A 20,499-nucleotide genomic window follows, 5' to 3' on the forward strand; every position below is an offset into this window, starting at 1 on the left:
TTAACTTAAAAAATTAGGAAATCTATTTGTAATCTTAAATAAGCTTCTAGTCAATAATATATAAATTTTCATAATATTATTATTTACTTTATATTTAAATAAAATATTATTGACCAGTATTTATATTTGAAGGTTAGTAAGAACAAGTTTATTATATTGGTCTATGAATAATATATTTGCTTGCAAGCAATGATCTTGGTTTATTGCATAAGATCAATATATTTCTCATCAAGAATTTTAAGATAATTGATATGAATAAAACAAACTATATGATATTTTGATATTTAGTGATATATTTCAAAGATTGTTACGACTATCTAAAAAGAATATATTGATCGAGTCTTGGAGAGATTTAGTATCCAATTTTGTTCAGTTAATGATATATTTATTATTATAAGTGAAAGTTTTAGTTAAAATCAATATCATAAAAATGATTTGGAAAAATCAAATAAAAAAATTTCTTATGAATGTACAATTGAAAGTCTATTATATGCTTAAACTTATACTAAACCAAATATCACTTTTATAGTAAGAAATACTAGGTAGATTTAGAATTACTTAAAAAAAATACTGAAAGACCACATAGTAATAAAATATCTATAAATGATAAAGGATTATATGCTATCAAAACGATAAAATTTTCATTAGCTGATTCTACAAATTATCTCGATAGTTAGAAAATCTACTTTATGATTTATTTTTATATTATTTAGAGGATTAATTTCTAAGAATATTATATTATAAATTTTATTATTGAAAATTATAACATGCTTTGAGATCACTAATCAAGTTTCATGATTATACAATTTTATTTCAAGACTTAGGATGATAGGATTTAATTCAGAAATAACTAATATCAATTGATAACTTGAGTTCTATTGCTAATCCATTTACTAGGGCATTACCGTCTAAGGTATTTTAAGAATAAGTTGAAATGAGTGGGTTTGTGGGCAACATATACAAGATATAGTAATACACATTTGAGTGAATATTATAATTGATATTTTTGTTTATGTAATTAAAGTTATTTATTTTAGTTATCCCATTCATATTTCTATATATATTGAATGTGATAATAGGATTATCTTAATAAAATAAATTACATATATCATTATGGACTCCATTAGAAAAGATTAATAATATTATGATATATAAAAGAGAATATGCCATTGATGATATACAATCACTATGATTAATATTGATAATCAAACTTAATATAATATTATCATATTTATTAGATTTATTGACTTCTTTATAAAATTTGTGTAAAATATTTTTCCAAAAATTTAAAATTTAATTAAAAGAAAATTATTTTTAATTAATTTTTTAATTATGATTTTAATTTTTTTTATATCTTATCAATTAATGGGCCTTATTTAATTGGATAAGGTATATTAGATTGGATTTTGATTAGGAATATCAATTAATAGAAAGTAAGTATAATTATAGTAACTTTTTTTTTATTGAGGATGATGGAAATAATTCTACTAATTGCTTATTTTAGATACTATGCTCTTGTATATAACAGGATCTCCTAAGGATTATATATAAAAAATATAAATATATTTTTATATGGCTTTAGTATTTGTTCTATCATTTCTAATAACCCTAAGAAGAAGAAGGATAAGAGGAAAGGAAAAGATAATCTAATTCTCTTTATTTTTTTGAAGGTATATTTAAGATTGATATTCTAAATGATAGGGACAAGTATACGTCCTAAATTTAATATATTATTATTTAATTTTATAATTTTAGTATTAAGATTTTTTCATATAATAATAACATGAGTGTAATTTTTATGTTTACATCATTAGCCGCGAGAATTAAAATGGATGTTGCGACCCTCACCTTTTATTATTATTATTATTATTATTATTCGAATATGCTTCTATTCCTTGGGGATGATCGGTAATTTTGATATGCTTACTGCCCTTTTCGTGTGGGAGGGGTTTTTGTTTGGGTTCGAGGATATCGTAGAAATCACATCTTGACGAGATTTCGTGATTCTTTGATCTACATTTTGCTCCTCTCAACTCATTCTTCTGCTGTTTCCCATACATTCTTCAAGTTCATGCATCTTTCAGGTTCTTAGATATTTCGTTGGGAAGGTTCCATGTTTTTTGGCAGACTTGTTGCCTTTGATGACGGTTCCTTTGGGCCGCGTCTGTGGGCGTGAGCTGATTTGCTGATTCCGGCGGCTTGTTCAGTGTTTTTGGTGAATCCCTCCCTGCAGGTGATTTGTTGGTTATGATTCCAACCGTGCGGAAGGTGAAAATTCTGGGAAGATGTATGCCGTGGAGAAGATCGGCAGCTACATCTCCCGAGGAGTGTATACCGTCTCGGGCCCCTTTCATCCGTTCGGAGGAGCCGTGGACATCATCGTGGTCCAGCAGCAAGATGGGAGCTTCAGGTCGTCGCCATGGTATGTCCGGTTTGGGAAATTTCAAGGTGTGTTGAAGACAAAGGAAAAAGTTGTCAAGATCTCTGTTAATGGTGTTGAAGCTGGATTCAGTATGTACTTGGACAATAAAGGAGAGGCCTTCTTCCTCAGGGATGTGGAAGTTGGGGGACAAGATTTCTTCTTGTCACCGCCAACTTCTGGGGATGAGACAGAGGGAAGGCTAAAGAATGGGCAATTCAAGAGAACACAGAGCTCTAGTGTTGCGGATGGACAGAAGGAGGTAGTCACCCGGCTGGATGATGGGAATGGACAGCTTGTTACTCGAACGAATTCGAGGCGATCTACGATTTTTGGCCTTGTGTTCGGCCAAAAGTCGATCAGAGACATTGAAGAGGCTGGAAATGTGGAGAGAATTAGCTCACTGGAGCGTGCAGAGATCGCAGCTGACCTCTTGGAAGTGAAGTGGTCAACCAATCTGATGTCTGGTGACCGGAAAACTGATGATACTCGGGTGAAATCTTCTGAGAAAACCGAGATGAATGTTAGTGTTTTTGATAAGGAACAAGATCCTCGGACATCTTTAACAAATGATGATTTACATTGTGAAGGAAAGCTTAATTCTCACGGTGAGGGGAATCCGGATGATACTTTTAGCGAGAGAATTTTTAGCAGAAATTTTTTAGAAGAAGCGATAGATGGTAGCCCTTCATGTCTAAGAGTCAGTGAGGAGACTATAGAGATACATACATTTGATACTGGTGATAATGCAGATCAAAAGAACTCTGAATTTGTCTTTAGGAACCCTATTGTGGAGCCTAACTTAAATTTTGATGGAACTGGTGATTCTTTTGTTTCACATGTTGAGGGACAACATAGCAACAACATGCTAACAGAAAAAAGTTTTGAAGAGATAACCTCCCATGAAGAGGTTGTGCAGATTTATGCTTTGGAGATTAGTGATACGGCTGATCGGAACAAGTTAATCTCAGACTTAGTAACAGTACAATCAAGTGAGGCTGATGCTCCAAATCTTAATTCAGCCACATATTATGATGATACCGCACAGCCTCATAATGAAAGCCATGTGGGTTCAGTAGCAGGTTTTTCTTCATTTGAAAGTGGAGAACGGGAACTTACTTCCTTCAGCTACTGTGGGACTATCGAAAGTTCAACCGTTAGCTTCGATATTTCAGATGACGAACCATCTGTACATTTGGGCCTTCTTTCTAGTGGGGCTGAGCATTGTGAGAATGAATTTTTGTATGACACAGATAACATGGTTCAAGAGGCAAGTTATTTATCAGAGACAGGTGCATTACTACGTAAGGAACACTTGGATGGTTGCAATAACCAGAAATTGGAAACATCCATAATTAGCGAGTATTATTTGTCTGAAAAATCTCAATGTGACTATCCCAGAAATGGGGCCTTCAAGGATTCAGATAATGACGGCTTTAACACAGAATCCGAACCCAATTCAGGCTCTGATCAAATCTCAGGTGGTATTCCCTTCTTATATAATCAACAATTGCAAAGCTGTGAACATGAGGTAATCTTTATGGATGCCATGGCAGAGGAATCTTTTCATGACAAAGAAACCAACTTTCAGCAAATTGATTTTGTTGGGATTCACTCTCAGATGGCGGAAAGAGATGCTGCACAAGACACCTGTTTTCCTTCTCTCAAATTCAATAATCCACTTATTTCTGGTGCTTCTGCAGAATCACATAGCATTCCTGAAATTCCCAATTCCTGCAACTCGAGCAATGTAACTCATAAGATAGAAAATTTTGATTTAGATGATAATCCGAAGAGGTCTTATTTTTTCGAGGAGATTAATGCTGCTGGAGATTTTAGCCTCATCTCTGGGCCTTCAGAAGTAGCTGAACATAGTGTTCCCTGTTCTGAGAGCTCGGAGGATGTTCAATTTCCATTCAGTGACATTCACAATTTTAGTGCTAAAGAAATTGACACCGAGCTATCAAATAATAATAAAGTTGTTCATGCAGAACATCTACCGACACTCACCGCAGAATTTCATCAAGAAGAGCAAAATTTGCATCTCAAGAGCCATAAACAGTCTCTGGAGGGAATGTCTGATGTCTTAATGTCTCGTTCTAGTCCGACAAGTATTCATGGCTGTAAGACAAGTTCTGGAGAAATCGAACTATCATCTATATCATTGCCCATTATCTGTCGTCATATTAGGGATCTTGAAGGATCTGATATTAATCATTCACTGAGTTGCTCATTGAAATCAAAAGCTGACATATGTAAGCTGGATGTGCTTACGAAAGAAGATTCGAGCTCTTCTGATTTGGTGGCAGAGCCTCAAACAGAACTAACTCAAGGATATTCATCTGATGCAGCTGATACTGCTATCTCCATTAAAAATGAGGAGGAACAGAAAGGCACTTTGACAAATGCGACAGTTGGTAAATGAAACTATGTCTTAGCCATTTCTATGATCATATGAGCACGGATTGTTGGTTTAATATTTGTTAAATTCATACGTAGTTTTATGTCAAAATTTTTTAGGATTTTAATTTGATATACATAATTTGGAAGCAATATTTGTCAAAATTGACATGAATTTAACTGAAGAGAAATGTGGTTGTTTGTTCATTATGATATAGTATGTTGTTTGTTGCCTGACCATATCATGGTAAAAGATGATTGAAGCATAGAGTATCTGATAGTTTCATCCAAGATTTTATATCTTTGTCTGACTATTGGTTGCGCCAACCAGTCATATGTTGATATGGTTCTAGATACCTGTGGTATACCAACCTACACCATCTGATATCACCGAAAAACAATAAAAGTTTATATATTGATCAGGTAGCAACTTATATGGTTTGTTATCGATCAAACTGGTAATTAATGGTCGTATGTATCAATCTGACTGAAATTTGAAACCTTGATTTCACCATGGTTAATTTTGATCATAATGGTCAGAGCTGGATTAATTATGAATATATTGATAACTCCTGAGGGGCAGTTACAAAAATGTAACTACAACACTACGAAGCTGGATAAATATATTGATAATTTTTGAGGGTCTATTGCAAAAAAGTGACTTTAGAAAATTGCCTATATTTTTCTGTGTCTGCTTGAAGAAATCATCTATTGGTTAAATTAGCAGAATTGTTTACCAAAGAGAATGGTTGTTTCGTACCTACTCTGGTCAAATGTAAAATTGGTACTCCGGTCATGGTGTTAAGTTAAACTATATATTTGATTTTATGGAAAATTTTCCTAATGATATTTTACATTGCATGCTTCTTACAGAGTTATCCCTCTGCAAACACTTGTTATTTGAAGGGATGGGGGCAGATGCTGCTCGTCAGGTATTTAATTGTGAAAAGGTGAATTTGGAGAAATTCTCTACCATTGGTCCTTCTCTTGTGAAGAATGACAAGCTTGTTGTCAGAGTTGGTGATCAATACTTTCCATTTAATGCAGCTGCACCTATTATTTTGGGAATGATTTGTTTTGGTCAGGAAAAAATATTTGAGCCTCAAGGTATGATACCTGTGGATGGAGCTGAGAGAAAGAATCAAGCTTCTAGAAGCATCACATCATCTCGTGGGAGTTGGAACCTATGGCCTTTCTTAAAAAGGTCTAAGACAATAAGCACTGCCCACATGGCCTCTGAAAACACCAAGGAGATGGTTGTGGATCTGGCTTCCAAAAGTACTGGAAACATAAATCATGAAAGTGACATGCCGAAAGCCAATAACTCTAAGAAGGTGCAATTACTTACTCCAACATCTAAAGAACTTGCTTCTTTGAGTCTTAAAGAAGGCAAGAATGTGGTTTCATTTACTTTCTGGACGCCAATGCTTGGAATGCAGCAGGTTCTCCCAGATACTGTCTCCTTCTTGTAATATCATGTGTGCAATTTCTTGTCTTTATCTCGTTCATCTAGATAATACCTAATAGGATCATATTCGATAGGTTGATGCAAGGATATATCTATGGAAATGGAATACTCGGATAGTTATCTCAGATGTAGATGGAACTATTACCAAGTAAGCGCCAGCTCTAATTAGACATGTTTATATGCTGCTTTCTTTTGAGGTGGCCAACCCATTCTACAAACCACCTTGTCTCGGATAGTATCGATCCTTACTACAGGGTATAGTAAACAATGGATTGGAGATGTGCTCTTGAATCATCATTTCCCCTCATTCTTGTATATTGATGCACATTATGGTCCACTGGCATGATTTCAGGGATCCATCTCTTTGACATGAACTAACTGACACAAATGGACGAATTCTTGTTCTTTTACATGTAAGGCATGTAACCAAGATTGATGGTCAATTATGCATTTTAATCAACTTGTATCATTAATGAGCTGGTTACGCTAGTATCTCATTTTTAGTAGATTAACTTGAGCCAGATAATAATAAACATCTCTTTTTTTTTTTTTTCTGATTTCTGGATCTATGCCCTTGTAAATAAGGTTTAGGCTACCAAGTCATTTTCCTGATCTCTGATTTCTTCACTTATACCTTCTAATGCATGTGGAATCTGTTTATGATGGCAGTAGGTCAATAGAGTATTGAAGTGTGTATGCTGAGTAGGGTTTCTTATCACCAACATACTTAAACAGGATGCTCAAGAAAGCAGAATGGGTTTTCCTTTGTGGGTATCATAAGCCAATAGAAGACAGCTTGCTGCATGTATAAGTATAAATATCTGCAGTTGATGATAGTCAACTAGAAAATGTGGTCCACCTGCTGATATTATTGTCATTTTGGGAATCTAAGCTCTATAAAAGCATCTACTCTGCAAGTGCCATCCTTTGGTCCATTCTTATGCTTAAAAATGTGTAAGATGATTAGTATGCTGAATATATATGCTTAAATTTAAAACTTATCATGGCTGTTAATTTTGGAAAATATATGCATATCAACATCAATTATTCTTTTCCAGTAATCAAACATTCATTTTCAGCCTTACAACATTGCGCAGCAAACTCTTCTAGGTGGACATATTTAAATCTAACATTTTTTAATAATAACAACAATAAAATTGTAAGTTTCAACTATTTGGGGTTAGCTATGTGGATTTTTTGTCGTCATTGAGATCTATAAAAAGTCATATGTTTAATTAAGTTTAAAATACTTATATATTTATTTATAATTTCTGTTAAAAAAATTAGATATATTTTTTAATTCAAGGCTAAAATAATAGTATGATGCCGATATTGATTGATGGTTTGACTGACATGGGTCAATGTACTGACACTCAGCAGGGGTTAGTACTGTCTAAACCTTTCAAAAACTCAGCAGGGATTAGTATTGAGAGAACACACTACAATAGGAAAGAAAACTTCAAAAACTGTAGAAAAGGGGTCTGTAGCGGTACCACACAGTATACCTGGCACAATAAACCAGGTTTATTACCCAGTATGAACTGGTGGTCTGGCGTACAAACAGACTGATAAATACTGGCCCAGTGCTGAGCAGTACATCCAGTTTTTAATACCTTGGCTTAACTAATTTTCATATTTCATCTTTATAGGTTCTAGGTTGGCATATTTGAATGTCACTTTGTTGTAGTTAGTTATGCATACTGTATCATTCATACACAACATGGATCAATGAGGCACCTATGCTGTTGGACCTGTTGTGGTGTGTAACATTTCACATGTACCATGCTGGAACCATATCATTAATCCAGCATGGAGTACAAGTGTCTGATACTTGCTGCACCGTGATTGAGGAGTGCCAACACATGGCATGGCACATGTGGATATATAAAGTGATTCCTTCGATGGAATCTTGTTGCTCTTGGTCTAACAACCTTCTTGATGTGTCACCCAGTAACAGACCTTTTATTGGGTGGTTCAAAAGTTATGATTTATGACATATATGTAGCTTCTGAACTTTAGGGTCATATTGCCTTCCATTATGTAAATGTTTTGTTCTTGTTGGGCCTTTTACTAGCAGTTACATCATGAAGATAATTTAAGTGATGATCTATTATGATCTCTTACTCTGTATGTTTTGCATGTAAGAATTTTGTGGGACCCAGATGTTGCAATTTGTTCAACAGAATTAAAGGTGGAGAAAAATATTCTACTTTCTTGGAAATCTTTTATGGTCTCTGTTTACATGACATTTATTAATTTTTTGCCAGTTAATTTTCTCGGTCAGGACTTTATAGCTAAGTAATTCCTCAACTTTTTGGTGTATATTTTACAGATCAGATGTTCTTGGACAGTTTATGCCTTTGGTCGGTATAGATTGGTCCCAGACTGGTGTGGCTCATTTATTTTCTGCAATCAAGGTTTGGTAAAAATATTCCCATTTTACTGCAACTGGTACTTAGCATCTGCAGTTGTAGATTACCTTTTTTTTCGTCAGATTCACTGTTCATATTATCATAAAATTTTGGTTTACTTTTCTGTATTGCAATGTATGCAACATTTGGTACTTAGTGATTAAAATTGCACATTCTAGCTGCATTAAGAAATTTATCCTATACAAATGCTGGCCTTAAGTTTTCTCAAGCATTATTTCAGTAACTTGGAGTTGGCTTTAACCGTGTTTGCTAAGGATCGAATTAAAGGAAGCTTCCTGAGAGTACCTTTTTCTTGTTCTGATGGTTCAAAAATTTCACATAAATTACATTATTATTAGTAGTACATGACTACGTGTAACAAGATTCTTCATGTGTACTGTCTGGTCATTTCTTTAAGTTTTTGTAAGGCAATAATGACAGCTTTCAATCAGCTAATTTGAATCCGAGGACAAACTGACACAAACAGAATCTTGCAGGTTGGGCTCAACATGTTTTAGGATCCAATGACCAGCAGGTTATTGACCCAGTCCCTAGCTAAAGAAATATTATTGGAGCAGCATGTTTGAGCTAATATTTTATTATGTCTTCCACCATACTAAAATATCAAATGGTATTATTATTATTTGTTTCTTCAAATATGCTGCCTTCTGACTATCAACTAGATGGAGCCAGGAGAGAGGGAGGCAGAATAGGGCCTTAGAAGAACTTAAATAACTGAAACTCTCATCTTTTCTAGTTATTATCCCTTTTTCTTGTCCACCTTCATGATAACTTTGTAAAAGACAAGGTTGAGAACAAAATCTGACTGTATTATCATGTTACTTCTTATCTAACATGCTGTTGTCTTAAGGATTGGTATGACCTGCTGTCCTTCTAGATTCAGGCCTGGGATTGACAACACAATGTACCCTTCTGTTTTTATCACATGTCATAGACATGTCCCAGGGCATGTGAATGGAAAATACGCGTCTGTGAATCCATATTTTCCTCAACTGCTAGAATTCCAACTTTTCTCTGATTTAAAAATTGCTGTAAAAGATGTTACAATTTGAGCTATTTAATAATTGTTCTAATTTGATTTTCACATTAGAATTTTGTTATTTTTATTTGGGGTCTTACAAATCAAAAGTTACTTGTTAAATCCACTTCAAGCTACCAAATTTCATATCAAACATATGTCAATTATTGAGTGAATATTTTTTGTTCTTTTAGGACAATGGATATCAATTGCTATTTCTCAGTGCCCGTGCAATTTCACAGGCTCATATTACACGGCAGTTTCTTTTCAACCTTAAGCAGGTGATAGACAAAGAAACAATTATCAAAGGCCAAGTAGTTGGAAATTATGCCTTGTATTTGAAATATTAGAGGCAGCAGTAAACACTTCTAGGGATCTAAATCATATTTCAATTTGCAGGATGGAAAAGCTCTGCCAGATGCTCCAGTTGTAATATCTCCTGATGGTCTTTTTCCTTCACTTTATAGAGAAGGTTTATGCTAATCATTTTTTCCTTTTGATTATGGTCATTCTATGAAAATTGTGTGGAAACTTATCTTATTTGTTTCTTTCCAGAAATTTCCCCTTGTACAATCAGTGTTGCTATCTGAGGCAAATTACAACTGAGTTGATCACCTTAAAATTTAAACAATCGACTCCCTAGACTAGAAGATTTCATCCTTAAGTATTCAGCCAGCTTTACCATCCCCATCCGAGGTTGGCTTACTTGCCAACCTGGCACAAAAATCAACAAGAGAAGTTGTTTAATGTATCCACTAAGAGTACAGAAACCAAATATAGGGCATGTTGGACTTGTCTTATCTTGCCTTGACTTGCCGACCAGCATGGGTGTGTAGCAAATAACCTTTACGATTTAGTTTGTAAAGGTACAACTTGTGTTATTATTTAGAGAGTTAAGTGTCAGTCTATTAAAATGGTGACCTTAATTATATTTAATAGCTAACTTGATTGGTCTCTTAGTTGACCATCAAGACTTTTTCATAATTTATATTTTTTGTCATAATTTATATATTTTTTGAACTGCCAAGGAAATCTCTTTGATGCTTATATGGTGGATTTTATCGCGAGTATTGACTTCTATTTAAGTAGGAAATTTAGTCTAATTCCATCTGTGAAGTTCATTGTATTGGATAAACTTTGTTTTCATGTTATTAAAACATCATATTTCACTTGGTAGCTATAGATGTTCTGCAAAATGTAATTCTGTTGCCTGAAGAGAAATTAGGAGTTAATTCCTTGCTTACTTCATATGTGATCAAATAATTCTTGAGTTTATTACTTGTAGTTATCAGAAGAGCGCCTCATGAATTCAAGATCTCATGTCTAGAGGTCAGTTCTGTTTTCTAATGCTGGCTTTTCTTAGGAATGTTTGCTTATTGAACCTGTTGTTTCCTCTTATTATATCTTAATTCAGTCACATGGTACATCCAGAAATGATCTCCGAATGTTCCACACTAATACTACTTTGTGCTATTTATGGATGACCCAAAGTGTTGTATGTGATTTAGCATCTCAAATAACTCTGTCACAAACTGCCCACTTTCTGGTTCTGTATAACATTTGCATATAGTGGATACATTGCAAATTTTTCTCAATTGTTTTTTCCCTGCTATATATAAAATTTTGGCTAGTTTCCAAATGCAGGGATTTCATGCTGTATCTAAATGTTCTGTTCTTGATAAATCAAAGATGAATCTATAATTAATTTAAGTTGCTTGCTTCTCTTTCTGTGTTCAATGAAGTGATGCTTGTATCTCTTTATATTTGGTACTTTTTTATTCTCCCTATTCTTTTTGTGGTTTCACAATCTCTCCTGTGTATGAGCTGATACAAGTCAATTCAATGGCACTGCTTCTTGGAGCTTCCTCCATGCTTACTTTTAAAAGTGTGTTTGGTTTGCCTATCCATGGTTCTATATTTCAGAAGTCACTATGGCATTTCAGTAGAACCTTGGTGCTAATAGTTGCATTTTCTCTTCTTTTGAAGTGAAGATGAGGTAAGCCAACCCATTGGCTTTATTAGATAAGGAGCATTTATGTTATTTATATGACCCGAACTCCCTGAAATGGGTAGGGTCTGCTTACCAGTCTGGAAGAAGAGGAGTTATTTATGTTTTTGATTGTTTCCTTCATCTGGTCTGGATTCCAGAAGATCCAATCCAAGAAAAGATGTCACAAAAACTTATGTTTTTCTTGTGCTTTCAGGCCATCAAGGCGCTTTTTCCATCTGATTGGAACCCATTTTATGCTGGCTTTGGAAACAGGGATACCGATGAGATTAGTTACCTTAAGGTTGGAATACCTATTAGCAAAGTCTTCATTATCAATCCTAAGGTATATATCCAAGACATACCAGTCAATACAATAACATTATGGAATGTCGACTGAGGACTGATGTGTTCTTTTGCGATTGCTTTAAATGCTCAGGGTCAGGTTACAGTAAATCGTCGAGTTGACACGAGATCATATACTTCACTCCATGAGCTAGTAAATGGAATCTTTCCACCTATGTCTTCATTTGAACAGGTTAGACCATATAACTATTTGGACTTCCTCGGAACTCATTGCAACTCTGAAATACGATTCCTTATTTTGGTTACTATCTCTCTATTCAGATGTTCTTTATCTATGTCATCAATTTACCTAGGTTGTTTATATTAATTCTGTATCTGATAATATTTTTTTCTGCAATAATTGATCAGGAGGACTACAATTCATGGAACTACTGGAAATTGCCTCTTCCAGAAGTACACATTTGAACCTAAAATTGTTTCTTTATTGGCATTAGAAATTTAATTAGCACGAATTCTCACATACCTGATTGAGAAAATCCAGGTAGATTTCTTTTGTTTTTGGATTCATGATTTTATCATGACACTGATAACCAACCAGTTAGATGTAGATCAAGTAGGTTGCTACTAATATTCCACGGAAGGGGAAAAAATCATGGTGCATTTGTTTGTTGGAATTTGAGCTTATTTCTAGTGATCCTCTGTTCTGAGTACTTATGGAGATATGACTATAGATGAAATTTCTAAATCTGTCTTCGATGCTCCAATATTTATTAATATAGAACAACTTTTTTCTCTGATGACCTTTTAACTCCCTATCTGCTTAGAATATTTGTGTAATTTTCTTGTTTACATAAATGACGAATTTTTGCTGCCACTCACCACCTGGTTGTGGCAAATTGTGAAGCATGTTATCTGTACTAGAGCATCTCTTACTTTGACTCATTTGTTCATCTGTTTAATCTTCATTCTCTTTGATTCTGAAACCCTTAACTCTTGCAGGCCAATTACCGGTTGGTCATGTGAAATGCATAGTGTCTCCGGTGGTAGGACAATGTACATAAACATGAACTAGTGGAGGACCAGGAACTTTCCTACACTTTGAATTTGTATACTTTTACTTTGAGGTGTCTTCACCAATGTAATAATTTCTTTGAATCTATTACTTTATGAAAAATTAATTCATGTGACAGATCATGTGATAAAATACCCCCAATTTGTTTTAGGTTCTTCATGACTCCAAGGTTTAGGGACCCGTCGTATCGCCACAACATTCATGTGGTTCATTATATCATGTACTTCAATTTTCTGGACTACATCTTACACTAAATCCTTATTTGCCGATGGAGATGGTGGAATATTGCTGTGATAAGTCCTATGAAACTGAGCAGCAGAGCTTGTTATCCTGATATGCCTGTGTTATGATGATCTACAAATCCAAATTCTCTCTGCATTCAACTAAAATATAAATTCTGGGACGAGATGGATTGGAGAATCCAAAACTAAAACATGCTGATGGTGATGCTATTTAATTTCTTGTTTGCTTGAAATGCTGTACCGATAGCAACGGAGGGTTTATATTCACCATATTGCTCCTCATCAAGGTTTGTTCCTTTCTCTCTGTCGGTGCCTTGTGAACCCATTTGCTCAACGTTTAGAGTTGTTAATGGAGTTTCTAGTTGTATGATTGGGATATCGATTTGAGTCAATCGAGGCCTTGTTTCATGCTTGGCTTAGACTCATAAAAAAATTATGAACTTGCCTAATTCGAGAAACTTTGCAAAAGTTGTATCATGGTGTATCCTAACAATCCGCTCTGATACTTAAATTGATTTTGGTTATTGTATGTCGGCTCAATGTCGAGCCCTTAGTCCCGAATGAATCAAAGGTTAAAGAGTCATGAAGAACACACTTGACGAGCTTTTTATAGTGAGGTTTCATTCCTGTTATGCTTGAAAATATTTGTTAGATGGTTATTTGCCTCATCTAATTTCAAGTGTAATCGAGTCGTACTAAATCCGGAAAACATGCAACTATAATAGATGTAATTGTTTGTATCGGAAAAAAAGATACAATGTCAATCACATGATGTTAAGTTATTAGTCACATGACATTGAGGTGTTGACTATATATATGATGCCCATGCCAAGGGGTTCATCATGTGACGTCAAGGTATTAGACCTAACGTATCGATCACACGACTTACGTCAACATATCGACTACATCTGTATTCTCGATTGAGAGTGGACTTTAGTTGCCTATGGGAAGATGTAGTGTCATTGGTTATTGTTCATGCTTCACCTATAACTTATTGATCGAGAGCTATTCCATTATTAATTATACATGTCAGTTGCAGGTTGCGATCTGATGCTGGCTTGGAGAACTTATAATTATTCAGCCATTAATCACTGGTTAGCCTCTTTGGAGAGATTTAACAAGCTTGACATAATAATCTAAGACTGAATCCTCCGTTAATCCACTTCTTCTGCTTCTTTTATTTTCATCAATGGGCTTATGAATATAAGAATGATGATAAAAAATTCATGTAATTGATCCAAAATAGTTGAGACTTATAAATCCAACACTTACTGTCCAAATAGCAAATGAAATATCATATTACTTAGTGTCATAAGAAGATGGCCAACAAAATTATAGAGTTTGTGGCTTCCTCAACTTGTTCTCGTCTTCTTCCTGGTCAACTGATGGTGGACTTAAAAAGGATGCTTAGTACTTACTATCATAGGTTGACATCATCTTCCTCACACGATAGATAGCCTCCACTTTGTGCTTAGTACTTACTACTGGTGTAGGTAGCAGAATAAGATTGAGATTGTGCATATGAATCTTCAAGCTTGTCTCACCATGATCTCTACAGCAATTCGGTATCATTGATGTTTGTACCATATCGATCACGAATGCCACTATATGTTTCCATGTTAATCTCACAAGGCAAGAAAACTACATTCTAAACACCATGAAATCAAGAAACAGACATCAGAGAAATGATCAAAATCCCACTATGCATGTAATGCAAGTTACAAGTAACATCGCAAGGTCTAAAGGTTTTGTTTGGCAAAGGAATGCAGCAAAATGGCATCAATATTAGGGCAACACACAGCTCAGTAAGATCCAGCTCATCAAGCTACTGAAGAGATGGCAAGCAATCATGCAATGTGAACTTGGCCACTGACCAACTGTAAGTGAACATTTCAGCTGGTCCATTGATTCATACCATCAATCAACATGTTGGACAACCGTGATTCATCCAAATGGAGTTCTTCAAACTTCTTTACATGATCACAAAATAGAAATCAGTGTCAAGATGCACGAAATTTTTCTGAAGGAAATTATCAGCATGTCTCTGGACTATAGTAAAATGATGTGAGCAACTAAGCCGTCGTTGCAAAATCTGAAGATTAACACTTCTACCAGTGGAAAAGCACAGATAGCTAGGGACAGTACTAACCTCAATTAGCTTCATGTTGGTGGCATTCTGTTTGTGGAGTGATTATGGTGATCGGTGGCTTGTAGAAGCTCTTGTAACACCTTCAGATCATATTCTTATATCTTGTTTAGAATTTTCTCACATCGTACAGCATACAAAGGCATTCATGTAATCAATAGCCTCAACCAATAGATTACAGCATGTTTGAAGGAATTGGCTTAAGATACATACACAACAATAGCATTCTGATCAACAGCAGTTATATACTGAACATGTCCGACTTAACTGGTTGTGACTTTTTCCGTGCCAAGGACAAAACAATCTTTGGGACAAGTGATGTCTTCTTTTTCATTGTTTTAACCTTGGGCACATCATTTTCTGAGTTGTCTTCAGGTACGTATGACTTTGGATTGGTCATGGAACGGACAGCATCACTTTTTTCCTTAGTATAGCTTCCTGGTCCGCTAGGCTGCTCAAAAGTCTCTTGTGGGCGATCTATTAAATCCTTAGCTGTCTCACCAGCCCTTCTTCGCTGTTCATGCTCAGCTCTCCATTTCCTCAACCCCTGTTCCGCACCCAATTTCCCTTCCATGGCCTTCTCAGCTTTCTCTGTAGCAACTTTCAATGCTTCCTTTCGTGCCCTCATCTCTCCATATGCGTCATCAAGTCTCTCTAAGCTCTTCACCTCAGACTGGTTAGCCACATCAATCTGTGCAATTGCAGCTGCTATTCTTTCATGGGCAAGCTCCTCAGCTTCATGAGCTCTCTTACTGAGATTGTGGTATTCATCCAACGGAAGAGTCACACTGTGAGGAGAATCTGTACCACAGATGCTTGCAGCCTGCTCACTCTCTTGCAGTGCTTTAATTGCAACAAGCGCCATCCTCTCTGATGATCTAGCTGCCTCGATTTCCTTCAGAGCCGCATGTAATCTGATTTCTATTGTGCTTGCACTTGCCTTTGCTTCATCTGCTTCTTCCTTGGACTTTCTTAGTTCCTCTCGGGCTATCTGAGCAACAGACTTTGATCGATCTGCTTCCTGAGCTGCATGTTGCAACAACTTGGGCAGCTCCACCATCTTCTCTCTGGCTGTTTTTTCCTTTGCACGAACCACTTCTAAATCTTTTTTAGTCCTATCAAGCTCAGCTTCAAGAGAAGAAACTGCTATGGATGCCATCCCTTCCCTTTGTTGCAAGTTGGTAAGAGATGCCTTTTCTCTGTCCAGCTCAGACTTGAGTGAAGAAGATGCAACCTTCAAACAACCAACCTCATCCTGGGCTTTCTCAATACTGGCTTTTACTTCCTCCAGCTCCTTTCTGGTCAAAGCTAATGCATGAGTTATACTCTGCGTTTTCTCTGTTTCTTCGACATCATCTGATAATTTGTTCTCAATACTTACAGATTCTTGATTCAATTTTGACTCCATATATGCAGTTAATTCAGCCTTGAGTTTGAGTAATAAAGCAGATGCTGTCTCCAGTTTTGATTTGAGATCTTTTGTCAACAAAAGCTGTTGATTAAGTTGTTCCAACTCCTCTTCAGCATGCTTCAGTTCCTTTTCCCATGCAAGACAATCTTGCTCTCTTGCCAATGCTGCACCAATTCGATGTTCTTCTGCTTCGAGATGTGCAGCATGGGCTGACTCCAGTGATTCCTTTCTTGTGATGAGTTCCAGAGTAAGTTCCTCAGCTGTCATCTCAATCTCCTTTAGTGCAGAAATAGCATCTTCAGCTTGTCTTGTTGCAAAATCTCTTTCGCTAACTAAGGACATGTACTCTCCTTGTAAAGTTTTTAACTCAGATTTAACCTTCTTCAGTTCTGCAACTGCTGCTTCATGCCTAGCTTTAGCAAGCTCAACTCGTGTTTTAGCAGCAACACTTGATTCAGTGGAAATTCCTTGCTCCATTTCTTTGACTCTCATTTGGGCCAGCTCTGAGTCCTGTTTTGCCTGAGCCTCTTCAGTTTGGACTTTCTCAAGGTTTAGCTTTAGCTCTTCTATGATTACATTAGTTCTATCCAGCTCCTTAAGTACCTGTGCTTTAATCTCTTGTGCTGCTTCAGATTGTTTTTTGCATTCAGGGATTTCTGCTTGCACTCTCTCAAGTTCCAATTGGAGTAGCTTACGTTTCTGCATATAGCGAAATCCAAAGTTCAATTTATTTACAGGTTCAACATTTTAATTTTTTATTTGGAAATGCTACAGTAACGTATAATTGGACTGACCAATTTTTCAGTACTATAAGATAAGAAAATTCCTTTTGAATTAGGAAGTTCAAAGAAAGTGTGTGTTAGCTAACTCCATGTATGGAACACAACTTTTTATTCAACAAAAGATAAGAGCACTGATATTCTATCCACTGCCTATTAAGTGTGCACAATGCAAATGATTTATTGTTTTCATCATCAAATATTGATAAACAAAAACACCATTCCTAGTAGAAAAATTAGTCCCTGAACCCTGAGATCAGAATGAAGGCACTGTTAATACAAAGAACATGCACAAGATGATCCCATCATGTTTGCCTAAGAAAGGAGTACAAGAAGTAAGCTGAAAATCACCAAAGGAATCATCATTACCTCCAAAGAATTTTGCCTGTGAGCTTTCCAATCAACTATGCCTCCAAACTTGGTAACTGCCTCCTTAACAGATTCAAAAGGTGCAGAAGTGTCAACAATGCCTCTATTTATATACACAGTTTTTATAGGTTCAGCAGTTGTTGCCAGTTCAGGTGCTCCAACATCCTTTTGGTGACACAGTTTTTCAGGCAAAGAAGGTGTGCTCTCCATGATCTTTCTATTTTCACATGAGGTAGTTGAATCAGTAACTCTTGGAGTCTCAACAAGGTTGATAGATGTGCCATTTTGAAGTTGGCTTGGAGTACTTTCCAACTCCATTTTCTGTAGCTCAAATGAATGAGAAATAGGATAAGTAATATCTCCATATGACAGAACTGAAACACCTGAAATAGAATCCCCCGATACATTTGAGATCTGAGGATCAGGTATATTATGGTCTTGTGATGAGATAGCAGAAAGACCTTGTTGAACCGGGCACACAGAATCCTCTAAAATCATTCCCTGCTGGTGATTAGTAACGACAATGTGATCAAGTGTATTTTGGCCCAATGACGGGACATCAGATACAATATGCTTAAGTGATAGCTCCGGCTCCTTAATGATAGCTTCCTTCTGGTTTTTGGTGTCCAGTCTGTCAACATATTCAGCATTATCAGCAATATACTGCTCAACTTTTTTCTCGGCTTTTTTTGTAGCTCCTTCTTGATGGTGAATTGTGTCAACGTTTTCATCATGGCATGAAAATTTTGGAGGTCCTATGGTTGGCAGACTTTCTGCTGAACAAGAAATAGTTAGCAGATGTTCTCCAGAGAATTGATCTTCGATGACCTTTGTTTCTTCCATAAACCACAAAGTAGGGTATACTCGATTTCAATTCTGTGTTTCAAGTGAAATAATAAAACATAAAAGTCAGAAAAGTAAGAGAACAAAAAATATAGCTAACTCTATTAACAAGTGTTTCACAATAGACCAAGCATCTTAACTTGGACGACCTTCACTATTTTCTTAACACTAACATAGTAAATAACCAATTGGACAACCTCCATGTTCTGTACTTTTAGTTATGCAGCATAAAAACCATCATAAAGGGAATGATCCTAAGTAATTTTGTTATACATCTGCTGTAAGGCAAAACTAGGTAACGAGATGAAGTGTAGCAGATAATTAATAAGCCCTGATCTATCTGAGACTCAGAAGATGAATTGGCAAATCATAACATCCATGATACAAGTGTTGAGAATTGTTTCGGTGATTTTTAGTTTCATACTGAACCAATCAAGAAAGACTTTTCAAATAAACAAAATTAATTATGTTAATTACAATTTCCAATACATCATTATGATCAACACAACGAACTGAATCACTAATTGGTTTAAAACCAGGACCATATTTGTATCACTTTGCTTTGTGGATCAGCTCAGTGAGACCTAACTGGCAGAGCTTATGAACAATATATCCAAAAGACGCAGAAGTGTAACAATATATCCATTCAAGTTTCTATCTAAAATCATATCTGAAATCCTGCTCTCTTGGCTGCAAATAACGTTAGTATAGTGCAGCAAACGTTCTCCGATCACGAAAAGGGAAAATAAGATGCAAGATTCCTGAGCTGTGAGCCCACTGCTATCGAGAATTAAGCTGCAAGACACGCGTAAATCACATACCCAAGTACCCTTCGATGAAGTGTCTTCAATAACCAAATCTTGATCGAACCAAAGGGTTGCACGAATTTCCGACATCGCCCAACCTCAAAAGCATCCTTAAAGATCAATATCTAAATCCATGAACAGAAACCAACCAAGATCCAGCTATTTGTCGCAAAAAATTCACAGATTCCAGAAAACAGAAGAATCGGCCTTCAATCCAGAGAGAAATCAAGAAACTCCGCAGGAACAGTCTACTGCATATTTCACGATTTCTTGAGCAAAACTATCACTTGATCATGAATTTATGAGCTTCTAAACTACTAGAATTCAAGAACCGTCACAAAATCTTGCATTTTCATATCAAGAAGCAAGAGGTAACGGGGAAAAAGAACTTACTCTGTTCGCTTGCGGCGACGAATGATTCAAGAGCAGCTTTTTCCGACACCAGAAGGAAAAGGAATCGAAAAGCGATGAAGAAAGGGAGGGGATCCAACAAAGAGAAGATGCAGGTCACGAGCGGGGGTAGGCGATCCGGTCGCACACCCACTCCATATCTCCTCCCCACAACACACTCCACTCTCTTCTCCGCCGCTTCCTCTTCCTCTTCTTCTTCTTCCGCTCGTCCTCTCCATCCGATCTCGTCTCCTTCCGGTCGGCAATAATTCACCATCCAAAGTAATATTTTCCTTTCGATCTTTATCAAAAACTAATTTGGTCACTCGATTCTCTTAGCTTGCTGACCCACCTTGACAATTATTGGCGAAAAGTGGGACCGACGAAGACCCTGCTTCTGTCCATCCGCCG

General features: G+C 36.1%; 2 protein-coding genes across 6 annotated transcripts; one reads left to right on the plus strand and one right to left on the minus strand.

Annotated features, from left to right (window-relative positions):
• Positions 1–1,945: 1,945 nt before the first annotated feature.
• LOC103968677 (phosphatidate phosphatase PAH2-like) lies at positions 1,946–13,434 on the plus strand. Of its 4 annotated transcripts, none has more exons than XM_018818776.2 (12): positions 1,946–4,836; positions 5,693–5,751; positions 5,905–6,261; positions 6,362–6,435; positions 8,620–8,704; positions 9,932–10,018; positions 10,137–10,209; positions 11,023–11,066; positions 11,942–12,070; positions 12,164–12,262; positions 12,439–12,483; positions 13,030–13,434. In XM_018818776.2, exons 1-12 carry the CDS (start codon positions 2,286–2,288, stop codon positions 13,051–13,053), a joined length of 3,627 nt encoding a protein of 1,208 aa, XP_018674321.2. In that variant the 5' UTR covers positions 1,946–2,285; the 3' UTR covers positions 13,054–13,434. The 4 variants fall into 4 exon arrangements, 3 of the variants coding, with proteins under 3 accessions (XP_018674321.2, XP_009380244.2, XP_018674318.2); XM_018818773.2 differs by having other exon boundaries at positions 1,949–2,084; positions 2,234–4,836; positions 5,693–6,261; positions 13,030–13,433; XR_001975728.2 differs by having other exon boundaries at positions 5,693–6,261; positions 12,439–12,571.
• A 2,125-nt stretch (positions 13,435–15,559) lies between these two features.
• Positions 15,560–20,344, minus strand: LOC135585611 (protein WEAK CHLOROPLAST MOVEMENT UNDER BLUE LIGHT 1-like). Of its 2 annotated transcripts, XM_065129358.1 has the most exons (4): positions 20,092–20,344; positions 19,714–19,949; positions 18,050–18,925; positions 15,560–17,600 (listed from the first exon to the last, which is right to left on the minus strand). In XM_065129358.1, the coding sequence occupies exons 3-4, from the start codon at positions 18,890–18,892 to the stop codon at positions 15,732–15,734; spliced, it is 2,712 nt and encodes a 903-aa protein (XP_064985430.1). In that variant the 5' UTR covers positions 18,893–18,925; positions 19,714–19,949; positions 20,092–20,344; the 3' UTR covers positions 15,560–15,731. The 2 variants fall into 2 exon arrangements, with proteins under 2 accessions (XP_064985430.1, XP_064985429.1); XM_065129357.1 differs by lacking the exon at positions 19,714–19,949.
• Between the last annotated feature and the right edge of the window lie 155 nt (positions 20,345–20,499).

This window comes from Musa acuminata, chromosome BXJ2-10, assembly GCF_036884655.1.
Source record: "Musa acuminata AAA Group cultivar baxijiao chromosome BXJ2-10, Cavendish_Baxijiao_AAA, whole genome shotgun sequence".
In the NCBI taxonomy this organism is placed as follows: Eukaryota; Viridiplantae; Streptophyta; class Magnoliopsida; order Zingiberales; family Musaceae; genus Musa; species Musa acuminata.